The sequence below is a fragment of the Anoplolepis gracilipes genome, chromosome 4 (assembly GCF_047496725.1).
Source record: "Anoplolepis gracilipes chromosome 4, ASM4749672v1, whole genome shotgun sequence".
In the NCBI taxonomy this organism is placed as follows: Eukaryota; Metazoa; Arthropoda; class Insecta; order Hymenoptera; family Formicidae; genus Anoplolepis; species Anoplolepis gracilipes.
In genome coordinates, this window is record NC_132973.1 from 11272634 (window position 1) to 11286571 (window position 13938).

At 37.4% G+C, this 13938-nt stretch overlaps 1 protein-coding gene across 9 annotated transcripts in view; it reads left to right on the top strand.

Annotated features, from left to right (window-relative positions):
- The window catches only part of LOC140665112 (uncharacterized), a 51358-nt gene that overhangs the window by 30638 nt on the left and 6782 nt on the right, over window positions 1-13938 (top strand). For 3 of the 9 annotated variants that reach the window (XM_072890838.1, XM_072890841.1, XM_072890840.1), the window contains exons 7-11: window positions 4211-4454; window positions 4578-4798; window positions 5508-5700; window positions 8092-8421; window positions 11745-12002. In XM_072890838.1, the coding sequence (XP_072746939.1) occupies window positions 4211-4454; window positions 4578-4798; window positions 5508-5700; window positions 8092-8421; window positions 11745-12002 (1246 nt within the window). Of the gene's footprint in view, window positions 1-4210; window positions 4455-4577; window positions 4799-5507; window positions 5701-8091; window positions 8422-11744; window positions 12016-13298; window positions 13462-13938 lie in introns of those variants that run through there. The other 6 variants (XM_072890845.1, XM_072890846.1, XM_072890847.1 and 3 more) reach the window with 6 other exon arrangements.

The window sequence follows — 13938 nt, forward strand, 5'->3', positions numbered from 1 at the left end:
GAAACAATTATACGAAATGAATTTTTTAATGAAACAATTGTATGAAATTAACTTTTTTATTCAATGTTTTTCAACAAAACAACGGCCTTTCGAGTAATGATTGATTCACAAAATCATAGCCTCGATTGCGTTAGATCACTTAGCTGTTGAATGGCGAAAGAAAGAGGCAGTTGCGTGAAACGTTAATACTCGTGACAGGCAGGAGAGTCCGAAGGCCGAGAATCCGCGACGTGTGGGCGCTCTTCGTGCCCACGTGTATCTACGGGTTGTGCCACGTACAGTGTCGTAAACATCGAGGGACCGATTCGTTATATTTCAAAACGACGTAATATAACTATCACAGCTTTATCACAATTTTACGTTAATCGAATCGGTAATTACAATCATGTTCCTTATTAAAATTGATATTTTTATTAATTGAGAATTTCTTACGGTAAAAATTTATAATTAATTTTTTTTTTTTTATTATTAATCGCAAAAGTCATTATGAAACTTGGATATTATGTTAGGCATCAATGACCATAAGAATCCTGAACTAGAAAGCTGCAAAATAAAGGTTGCGTGTGACGCGCACTTTCTTGGTTACTCTTTTCGCGTAATAAAACGATGACTTTTCGTTTCTGCAAAGCACTTTGTAGACGGATCCGTTCACACGCGTATATTTATGAACACGTGCGTCGATGTATCTGCATATGGTTTATACAGCATACGTGCTGCATATGCGAACCGCAACGCACAGCTTTACGTAGGCGTTATTTTAGCCGGCATGAATATGTCACGTGGCTTCAATAAATATCATCAAAGATTAGAGAATAAAATTTAATCTGATACTGGAAATAAAATATATGTGTGTGTATAAAGTATATAAAAAATAAACAAAATCAAATGTAAAATATAGAAGATGATTAAAAATTTAAAAAATAGAAAATGTGTATAAAGTATATAAAAAACAAACAAAATCAAATGTAAAATGTAGAAAATGATTAAAAATTTAAAAAATAGAAAATGGACTTTTCGTCCTGGGTTTTATTTTCTTGTATTTTGAAATGAAATGTGACTTAATTAAAAATTATCTACTGATTGATATTAGTCTATTACTATACTATAAAACATGAATGACGTAATACTTTTACGAGTAACTCCGTATTATCAGCTACTCGGCTAATTCAGCTATTCTAGTTATCATTCATTGTCAAACTTTTTTTCCAACAAATATTTTTGCGATAAGGCGGCATGGAAATTATTTAGAGAAATAATTAACGTAGAATGATTTTGCGATTTCAAAGTTTCGAATGGCCGAGGAAAAGTTGTGCCAACTTCCGTCGTGGATGTGGATGCATTATTAATGTCAGTCTTTGAAAACAATTGCAATCGATGGTGGTTAACAATGAATGGTAGCGGTGAGAGTCTCGATACAGCTTTCTTTCTTTCTACTTATATGACTATAGGATTGCGTTTATGGCAAGACTATATTATATACATGTTACGATGTACACGCGTGCATTTAAAGGTTCGACGCAATTGTTAACATTTTTTGTACAATCCCTAAGTGATATTTTTTCAAGCTCGTACAAAATTGAGAAAGTCTGTTTTCTTCCAGAATTATTTTTCCACACGTCGAGCCTTCAAAATTTAATTAAAATTATTTAATTAAGATTGTATTAATATTTGACGAGCATATTTTTTCAACGTCGGAAAAATTGTAGGTAAAAAAATCATTGGAAAATGTTTCATAATTTAAAATGCGTTTTATTCCCAAGATGAATTCTGTGAAGAGTAAGAGATACGTGGATATTATCGAGACATCATAGGCATTCCCAGTGTGCCTCGGAGCGATATCGGATGCAGCGGGAACAGGATGCACATCGACGCGACGCATATGCACTTCTAGCGAGAGAGATGCGGGGTCTTTGGCCGCCTAATGGCGGATGCTTCACTTTTATACTGTCTTTGAGGTGGCTTTCCCCTAATTCGCATCAATTGACAACGCGACGAAGGCAGAAGGCTCTCGAGCCGTAATTAAAATTAGCATCGCTGCATCTCTTCGCGCTCTGAAACTCGAGATGCTCGTTGTGCAATACATCCGTTCGCGCAACGCGATATCGAACCTTGGCGCTGTTTTCTTTTCGATCAGAACGTGGAAACCTTGATATCATTTTGATTGTATCGTTCCGACCTACATTTTAATTTTAATTTTCTAACAATAATTATGTTAGTCTAATTTAATTTTTGTATATGTAGACTTGTATCTATTTTTTTATCTTTGCATAATTTGTACAACTTTATCGAAGATATGTAACGCTGATAGATTGTTTGTAATTTTATGATTTATATTATAAAAAAAAATTAGAAAAACCTGCGTTATCAAACGTTTAGCGAATCGCGAATTTTACACTCTAATACATTTGCGGCGACTTTGGCCTTTGGCGTCGATTTTATCAAAGATTTAGTGACTCATGAAATCGATCTTGTAATGTAAACTCGTCGCGTGCTCGTCCTATTCGTACATATTACGTAAGCGTTCCCGTCACATTTCCACACACGAATCATTTCTAACCCGTTCTGTTCAGCCTTGGCCTCGTAATCTGAAATCTGCATCACCGTCGTCTGCGAGATTCGGAAATGGACCAAGAACATCCAGCTCTCAATTTTTTTTTTTTTTTTTTTTTTTTTTGCTACCGAAAATAGAAGATATCCTTAATTACTTCGTAATTTCTCAATTCAGGTTAAGAATAAAATTTAGGGAGAATACGTGCACACGCACACACAACATTAATTACACGTGTAGAATTTGTTTTTCAATCGAATAAAACTCTTATATTGAATTATTTAAAAATGTTAATTATATATAAATTTACTCTCATTGTATTTAGTGATTTGAAAACTAATTTTTTAAGCAAATCCTCAAGTTAATTTTAATTTCTTTTCTTTCTGTTGTGATTTTAATAAATACGTGATTGCTCCGAGAGAATTTTGACCGAAAGTCTTAAGATAACGATAGAAAAGAGTTCAGGTTGAGAAAATATTTGTGGAGAGCTTACATACATATTCTATCCGCAAAGAAAAATACAACGATAATAATATCCACAGCATCTCGAAAAATATTTTTATTAGGCCGATATGCACACGTGTGTGCGTACTGCATCACGTACTATTCTTTCGCTCGATGACGAAGAGACGTGGAGACCATTCTGACTCGATCCCGTTAGATTTTGTACATGCAAATCGCACACAGATTTACGTGCATCCGTTATATAACCCTCGCACGATTAACATTGAAGTTAAGACACAATGAAAAATATGAAGAGTGGCGTGTCTCTAAATGAGAGAACTTCCCGATATTTGTCAAAATAGTTAAATAAAAAATATCATCATTTTCTAATGATACAATAAAATATGCGCGTGATTTTTTTTTAACGAAATAAATAAAAGGATATACACAGGATATACTTTGCATATGGAAAAAAATTTAGTGAGATGACCTGCACTTGGAATGTAGATTTTAATCGTGTGAAAATGTGCTGTGAAAATAGAGGCGGATCCGTGAATAAAATGAAGTGTCGTTCCCAGATCGACGATTGCTCTCGACGTGTCTCCGAGGACTCGCATCCTCGATTGTAGATCTTCGAATAGCGACCACAACACGAGATGACGGCGACTCACGAATTCATTAATAGCGTGGCGTGTCGAATTTTGATCGAGAGCGCGGCGAGAAGCTGCGACGAGGACCTCGTCGCGTCAACCTTGGCGCAGGTTTGTCCCTGAAACTTTCGCAAAGCAGGATCGATGTTTCGCACAATGCTTCGCACGACATTCGCAATTCGCAGTTACATTCTTTGTATGCCACCACGTCACCGGATGCCTCAAAACGATCGCGTTTCCGCGATCATCATCAAAACCGATTTTTCTTAGCATTGTGAGGGAAGAGTTTTTTTATAGGAACTAGATTAGTTATGTTTGTGTAATATAGATATCATATAGATATACATATGTATGTACATGTACACACGCACGCACAACATGAGTTGTGTCAAATAAATATTTGTTAGTCACGTAAGTTCTAAGGGATTAGAATTATTAAATTTATTATTTTTCTCTCATTGTTATCGACATTTTAATCAAAACTCAAACTTACGTGAGGAAGAAATATTTCTTTTAATTAATTGGCCAATAACTGACAAGCGCAAACACGTGATGTTTGTCATTACAGCCACCGGAGAATGAGCTGCAGAAGGTGGGCGAGCGTGTGCCGAGCGAACACGAGCTCAGGGTGCAGCGATCGTTGCAACGGCTCAATGTGCCCGACTGGTATAAGAATTCACCCGCTGCTCGTGACGGCTTCCGGTTGAAGAGGCATTCCGATGCTTCGCAGCACGGAGGATGGCGTGCCCTCGGATCCAAGACCACCTCCTTGTCGTCCCTCTCGTCGTCTTCCAATCGACAGCCGACCACAGGTGAGACCAAAGTTCATCTTCGATCAACGAACCCATATAATTCGCCCTAAACCAAATTCAATTTTATAGCCACGAAATTTTTGGATAAACTGAAAGATATCAATTTGTATTCTCGCGTTGCAGGTGCCCTTTTAAGTCCCAGTCCCACGCCCCCTGTATTTTCGAGATGGAGTACCAGCTTGCTGAACAGTGCCGGCAGTTCACCCGCGAATTCGGCCAGGTCGTCCTTCAATCACCGACAGCCCTACTTGGGCTGGCGGTCTCAGGAGAGACTGACCAACCCGCGCACACCGGCGGAACGTCTTGCTCAGGGTATTCTTCCCCAGTTGCAAGCCGCGAATAAGGTGAGAAAAAGGACTATTCCTTGGTCGAATCTTTTTCATTATGGATTATTTCCGTCACCGTTGACGTCACGATTTTTCTTACGTCAGCAAACTTTGCATTTCCGTCTAGTTGACGAATCGATACCCATAAATATACCATATAAAATCTGTATTACATTTCGAGCTATTTATAACGGTTATTCGTGAATTTTGTAAATGAAAATTAGGTTCAAATACCGACGATACGACCCTGCCTGGGTATAACCGGCTAGTTTTTGTTTCTTTGCCTACATGATTTATATATCGTGCTCTTCGTACGCGGTTCGTCGTCGCTTTCTAAAATTAGACATTCTGACAGGAATGCTTCTGTCGTCTCACATTTCTTTTTCGCAGGTTCCCTGCAGAGAGACATTTCATGCAGTCTACATATTTTTCCATAAAATTCATTACATTTTAAAGCTGTTTTCTCTCTTGTAATAATTTTCATAATTTTAAAGAATCATAAGTAAATATGACAAGATTTACATCCGTTAACAATAAATTGTTTTACATAATTTATACTTAAATAATTACTTGATTCAACGTCAGGCAACTTTGTTGATATTAAAAGTAACGCTATTTAATAATGACACATGTACAAAAGTTAATTTAAATAGCAAGAAAATAATGATATCTTTACATTAAAGCTTTGATCGTTTGAAAGGAATTTCATGATATCTTTGTTTCGCAGCAACAGCAGCAGCAACAGACAACGAATCAGCAGTTGGAGGTACGAAACTCGATAAAGGAGGTGACTTCGGCCATCGTGCACTATGTGCAGAGCGGTCAGGAGGTCGGAGGTGGCGGTGGCGGCAGACTCTCGCCGCGACCTCGACCTGAAGATTGGGACGACAGGGGCGGAGCGAGGTCTACCAGCCCCAGAGGTGAGCACTAAATCGTCCCCACAGCTACCAAAAAAAAAAAACAAAAAAAACAAAAAAAATACGATCCTATCAACACCACAACCACCATCACCTTTGCTCTCCGTCACGAAGGTAATTTTGAGTTTTCCTATTTTCTTAATGTCTTCTTTTGTCTTCCTTTGCAAGCTGCCTCTCTTTTTCTCTCTGTCTCTGTCTCTCTCTTTGTCTCTGTATGCATCAACTGGCTCTTCGCATCGTTAAGGTCAAAACAGGTCGGTCTTTAATATTTCCCCCATTTTTTCAGCAAAATTTTCAGTGTTTTCAGCGGTTCTACTTTATCCGCTAAAAGTGTTTCAAAATATTTTTACACCCCATGCATTAAACGTCCTTAAAATTCTTTATTCAAATTCTCAGTTATTATAATATCATAACAATCATAATTGAGCAACGTAATTGTTATCGATATGAATCGCATATTGTATAATATTCAGAATTAATGGAGAAATTATTAATAGCATTAATTAAAAAGTTAATTATGGAATTAATATACAGTAATTAATTATACAGTTTTTATTTAATTAAAAATTGAATCGATTCTATTTTTCATTAAATATACTTAGAATATCTATTATTAAAAAGAAACATTCGAAAACATAATAATTGCCACAAATTGTGTGACGACTACATGTCGGACTTTAACGTGATGCAAGTATGTAAAATCCTCCTTGTTTCGACCCAACTGCAACTCGGTTCCTCCGATATCATGCGGTATCTCACTTTAAGTACATGAATAAATCTCTAAGTAAGGTGCAAATGATCAATCTTGGCATTAAATAATATTTCATCAGACCCATCTAATGGGTCGATTATTCTTCTGAGGAATTTTCGCTGACAGGGATCCTCGAAAATTTCGCGAGAAAATCGGCGCGTTTATGCTAATTGTATTCAAAAGACTGAAAAGTATAAAATCGACGATCATTTCTTCATGATGGAATATATTATACATATCTTTAAATATGATACTATTTAATAAAAATTTCTCGTTAACAAAAAGTTTGTAGTACTGATATATTTTCTGCTATCGTACATTTAAAAATATTATTTAGTATTAAATAATGACATTTATAATTAAAGAAATGTTTCAATTTGAAAACGTAAAACTGTTATGTTTCGAGAGCTAAATGATTCGAATGATCTAGCAGATGATCTAGCAGATTGCGACCTTCTAGTCTTAGACAATCTCGACGCTGTGCTATGATTCGAGAGTATATCATGTCGAGACAAGTCGTTGCTATTTCGATAGTGTCTCGTGGCCGTCGTCACCGAAATAGATTACCCTGAAATTCGGACACCCCTTCCCCTCGACTCTCCTCTTCTTTTCATCTTCTCAATGCGAATGAATTTACGTTCGAGTTGTTTTGTCTTTTTTCGTGAGATACGAGAAATCAATTGAATAATTGATAAAAAAATATACTTTACATAAAGTCGTAATTGTAAAGTCGTCTTGTCATTGAAACTTTGATAAACTTGTTATCTTTCTTGGTGGAAATTTTTGATGCAATTTTGCGTATTTTAACTACGCTTGGTTGTGACACTAACACATACTAACACTGATAATAATAGACAATGAAAATAATCTGCCGCTTATTTCTTACTTTTTTTTTATACAATTTGATATTAACAAAACTTTTTTACTACGCCAGCTTTATACTTACACTAACATTACATTTTAAGATAGATGTATACGTGCGTGCGCGCATATAAAGACAGATTTTATTTTTATAACTTATATAATATTTAAATATAAATTGGACATATTATTTTCTATAGATGGATGTAATTACAACGTCGAATATATTACTCGTCAATCTTGCAATTATTTTTACTTTTCTTTATTATTCCGGTATACCCGTATAGTGCTCTTCTGCTACTTAAGACGATTACGCGGTCATAAAAGTAGTTAATGCCCGCATCACCGAATTCTAATTATTTGAGAGAGCCTTGACAAATGATAAATCTCCACGGTATTACGTAACGTGTATGCACAATAGTTTTCAATGACGCTTTTACGCGCTTAAAAACGATATAGTTATTTTTATTGAACTTTTATCTTTTGTTCGAAAATAAATTTCATAGATGCAACATATTTTTTTGCAACAGCAAAAAATCGAACGCACTAAAACAATTTCGCTATAGTCACAGATATTTGAAAAATAACTTTTTTATTTCGGATTGAAAAAAAGCGACGTATGTTTTGAAAAAAATTTAGAAATTTTTCAAGTAGGTTCTATAGAGACGAAAGAAAGTTAGGATTTTTTAGTAGAATTGAAAAAGCGATAAGAGTAGTCTAAAGTAGCCTCGAAGGGTCGTTGATGACCCGGGCCTAATCGCACTTGTGTCGGTACCTCGAAGGGAGCGTGAAGCTGTGCTGGATGGAGAGCTCGTTCGTCGGCACGCGACCCGTGGACTCGCCGGAGACGCCCATGAGCCTGGCGACCGACCAGGAAGCGGGCGACTGCTGCAACGCTGCCGGCACCGAGTCCTGCAGCTGCCAGGACTCGGCCGCCTCCGGCCTCTACCTGGATCTGACGCCCAGCCGGGACGACTTGCGTCACCATCAGACGTCCTCGGCCGGCCCGTCGCCCACATCCTCTTCTCACTATCACCATCACCATCATCATCATCAGCGTCATCAGCATCGTCAGCAACAGCAGCAGCAGCAGCAACAGCGTCATCACCGCGGTGAGTTGCTGCTCGCCTAGCGGACGCGCAAAACTTCCGGCTACGTATTCCGTGCTGTCGCCGAGCGTGCAAAGCTGACGAAGACGATCCAGGGGGAGAGCCTCTCTTTCATTCGGAGATTCATTCGAGTCTTGTACAAAACGGTGTAATTAATTTCTGACGGAATTCGAGAAAAAGAAGCATAGTGACAATATTTATATCAATATTAATATTAATAATGATCGAGATAATTAATTTTTTAATACTAAGTAACAACTTAATTAAAGAATTAAATCTTCGCGTAAATTTGTATGCACGGAAATTCTTTCTCCCGCATTCGTTGCAAAACAATCTTTCATCTACGATCCCGTTTTTACGAATTACTCCAATCTCTAATAGAACGATTTATAGCATAGACACCCTTTAAAATGATGACGTTCGCTCTTTGCGCTTTCATCTCGTCGATGTAGGCGCAAAATCCCCGGAAGCACTTTCATAATTCTCTCTATCTCTCTCTCTCTCTCCCTCTCTCTCTCCCTCTCTCTCTCTCTCTCTCTCCGGTCTGCGAGCTTTTTATCGTTATCGTGACGACGATTAGAACTTACGCCCACATATCGATAATCGTTATCTCCCCTCGTCCTCGTTTTCGTCAGTTTACGTCACGCGCTCAGGCGAGTCGCAGGTACGCGAGGCTTAATCTAGCTTTCAGGACTCGGCTAATTAATTTGCAAAGCCGACTCGAGCCAACATACACATATATATACTCTCTTGTTCTGTTGCGAAACAGATAAGACGATAAGACTGTGTATATCCGTTTGAGAGCTTTCTTACGTTAGAGACTGAATCCTGATAGTAAATTTTTTTTTTTTTTCTTTTTTTTTGCGAATAATATATCTGATATAATTCATTGGAAATTTTTACTATCGAGGATGACTTTGGGAGAGTGAAACTTTCATAAAGAAATAATCACTCAGGCTTGATCAAATGGCGAGACTCGAGATAATGATAATAAAATGAACATTCTTATTGCGTTGATGTTTAATAACGATGTTTATTATTTAACGAGTTTATTGAGACTAAAATAAATTTATGTTCAACAACATTAGTTCTCGAGGGGGAAAAAAAAAAAAGAAAGAAATGGGTCGAAAATACGGAAGAAACATTCTCGAGTCGCGCTTTTCGCAGACTTTTCGCGAGAACTTTATAGTAAATTCTCTCCATTCCACGCGCGTTCTCTCGTTTCTCACTCACTCACTCACTCTTCTCACTCTCGTCGTTGCTCATGCGAGAGAGCTCATCGTGATGAATTTTGTAGAGTACACTTTCTTATTTTGTTTACGATACGTGTTGACGATCCTCCGCTCCCCCCCCCCTTCCTTCGCTGATAAGAGTATGATTAAAAGGCGCTCTCCCAGTATCATATTATGCGAGATATTATAATTTCAGATTAATTTAATCACCTCCCCTCACCTCTTCTCGTCCACTCTTTTATCAGTAGTTATTTGCATTCATGTATGTTTACTGTTAAAACTGTCCACTTTACGTTAACGCCTGTAGAATCTGTACAGGTGCGTACATACGTGTATTAATTAGGTTTAATTATGCGAATCACGCACACTGTTCATTATGTGTTGCAAGTGCGTTGATATTATTATTATCATTATTATCGTTATTATTATCATTATTATTATTTTTTAAGTATATTATTATTATTATTATTGTTATTATTTTAATTACGACACTCCGAAGCCCGCAGAATCTCGTCGCGCGCATCTCGTCTTCTCCCTTGCTGTGCCTTAAAGATCTTTTTATTTTGTAATTGATGTACATTGCGCGATAGAGATAAATTTGATCTAAAATGATGGGACGAACGAAAACGATGGTCCCGCGACGATTCTGCGTACCTGGTTCTCCAGCCCGTTTCTCTTTTTCTTTTTTTCAAACGGTTCCGTACTTATTGTCCGGACACACATCAACGATTATCATTTGTCTGTGTAGAGCGTTATTACTCTTGGCAACAAAAAATAAATTATTGTCATTATTATTTGTGTTCTCTCCGTAAACATATTCCTGTGCGTTCATCTCAATATTTCTCTCTCTCTCTCTCTCTCTCTCTCTCTCTCTCTCTCTCTCTCTCTCTCTCTCTCTCTCTCTCTCTCTCTCTCTCTCTCTCTCTCTCTCTCTCTCTCTCTCTCTCTCTCTCTCTCTATTGTTATTTTTTTCTCTCATTTTTATATATTTTGTTATTTTATGTATATTATTATATATTTTGTTTTTAATTAAATCGATTAATTTCATAATCCTAATTGGTCAATAAAGCGAAGTAATGTAATAAATAAAAATAAGTGCCGTCTTTCTTTTTCTTTTTTTCTTTTTTTTTTTTATTGTGTATCGAAAAATTTATCAACAAATGTAAATATCGTGCATGTTTATACGCATTTTTTTTAAATAGCCGATTTTAAATAGCACGGTCACCTTTGTGCCTACCCTTTTCTTCGATCACATTGTGTACCACTGTGTTCTGCTTGTGTCACGGTAAGTGCTGCAGAATTTTGTTGCCTTCTCGACTACGAGTCTGCGTTCTGCGTTATTTTCTTTCTATTTATAATTCGATAGCCATACTTATATATATATATATATATATATATATATATATATATATATATATATATATATATGCGCGCGTAAAGCACAATCGATGACATAAATATTGCAATCCTGAAAAAAAAACTAGATCTACTGTTAAATGTATTTATCCTTTGAACTGCAAGTTCAGGCACCTGCAGTTAATATATCGCACGGTCTGTCGCATTTCATCATTGATGAAGACCGCAAGAACTTATCTCTCTCTCTCTCTCTCTTTCTCTTTCTCCCTGATACAAAAAACGATTTTTTTTTTTTTTTTTTCGAAGAAGGAAGAAAATTAACAAAATTAATCTAAAGGTGCAGGAATGGGGCAAGAATGGACCGCTTTATGTTTTCTTAAGCTGAGGTCAATAAAAACTTGGAAAGGATTTATTCGATTTGCACTCGGATATAGATGTACACATACTCATACATGGATGTGACTCGCTTTTTAAAAGGAGATTAACTACATTAGGGTTAAAAGGGCAACGAGAAAGTGATCGCTTTATTATTAATCATAGAATTAATATAAAAAAAAAATGAGAAACGCTTATCTCTCTCTCGTTCTCACTCCTAAAAAGTATACACACACACACGCACATACACATGCATACATACATATATACATACATACAAAATACGCGCACGTACACTTTCGAGGCCAAGAGGATGACGCAAACCTCTCTGTCTCTTTACCCCCGCATGATACCGATGATCAGGATCGGGCCAGAGCGATACGGACGAGGCGTTGGCGACGGCAGCTCTTCTGCGGAACAAACCGAGCCCGGGCTCCACAACCCTGGAGGACGTACTCGACTCCCTCCTGGGACTGCCACCCGCGTCGCGTACTCCGAGTCCTGGTCCGGGAGGACCCGTCGTGACCGCCACGTCCGCCATCCGTCATCGCCATACGAACGCCGCCGTCGGCCAGGCAAAAGCCGGGAAGAGCTGCAGCGACCTACGCCAAGACCTCCAAGGTAGGAGGACTATGTAAGTTTTCGTTCTGATCGGCAGATCCTACCAAGAGACGATCAATCTTTATCGTACGACGCCCTATTCTTCGTACCCCGAAGAGCGAACGCGTGCGCATCGAGTGTCTCGTAAGGATCTATCTACGCCGACGACCAAACTTGTCGCAACCAAATTTTTATTTTATTTTCAAAAAATATTTCATTTCTGAGATCATCATTTTTCGCAGAAAATTTTTCTATTGTTTTTTTTTGTTTAGAAAAAAACTTTATTTATCGTTAACATTTTATTTCCTTCTTTAATATATATATATATATATATATATCTCAGCACGAGGAAGATCTGCGGTGTATATACGTTTCGTGGGACACATCTCGATGTACACGGGATCGATTACGTATATTCTGCTTCTTCGATGCAAAAGCAGTAATTTGCGTTTCTCTTCGCCTCGTCGTCTCACCTTTCACTCGCGAAGACTGCACCCGTAACTTGAACGAGGAACCAGATTCGCATACGAATGATACTCAAAATTACATACATCATATCATATCTGTGTATACAGGGTTTTCGAAAAGTCTGCAAACGGTCGAATATCTCGAAAATAAAGCATTTTAGAGAAAAATGTTTCAAATAAAAGTTGTATGGTTCGAAAAGCGCTATAAAATGGTACCATTAACGAAATATCTCGTAAAATATTAATTTTTCGACTTTTTTTTAAAAAAACAACCATGTATTTTCCTTATGATTATTATTATGTGCTAAAAATTATTAAAATAAGATAATCAAATATATACAAAAATATATAGAGTGTCCCATTTAAGAAATTCAAGTTGACCTTTATGTAACCTTCAAACGACTATCCAAGGTCAAACCAATGGCACCACTTTATGGGGCTTTTCGAACCAAATAACTTTTATTTGAAACATTTTTCTCTAAAAGGTTTTATTTTCGAGATATTCGACCGTTTCCGGACTCTTCGAAAACCCTGTAAATACCCTACATTTTTACATTATTACCATCGCAAAAGTAAGAAAAAAGGAAAAAAAATTACTTCGAAACAAAAGAGCTCCCTATCATTCTGAAAGAACCTTAATTTCATCGTTAAAGACCACAAAGGAGATAAAATTTACGCAAGATTGCAAATTTTATTTTTTTAACTCGAGAGTCTGCGCACTCTTCAGCCTTTGACTCGATCATCAACTATATCGATACGTACGAGAACGTCATCTGACACATCAAGAAGAGGCGATAACTCGATGCCTTCCCCTCTCTCGCCAAACTCACATTCTTTTGCACCTTTGCAGAGGCGAGCCTAAGGGCGTGTAAAGCCCCTCACGGGGTCATAACCACCCCCGAATCCGAGGACAAGTTTGGCCGTGGCCGGCCGTCGCAGCAGCCGCTCGCTGCTTATCGCGCGAATGATTAGGAGAGCGCATGTGATTAATAACACGAGCCGAGACGGAGATCGTAAGACAACAATCATCACCAAGACTCGACACACTCTCTTGTATTTTTCTCTATCTCTCTTTATCTCTCTCTCTCTCTCTCTCTCTCTCTCTCTCTGTCTCTTTCTCTACAAGTCTGTCACTCTTCTAGCAACGCTGTTTTACACTTTCTTGCAATCTGCTTTCATCTCTGTAATTTCATTGAAAATATGTTTGATTGCCAAATTTATAAAAGCACAGTATTATAAATTTCATCGAAAGACTTAGCGATCAACGTTTGATTTCTTTTAAAGGCTTAAATATATGTATGTATATTGCTTTTTTTTTTAATGCAGAAAGCGTAAAAAAGAGTACAGACTTTCTGTGCTTCTGTGCACATTGATGGCACATGCACAACTCGATGTCAAGCTCGATAGGGTGGGTTGGATGCAGATTTGGTTCGCTCTTAGGCAAACTTGTGGTAGTAATATCTAATCATTTCTATTCATTATAATAATGC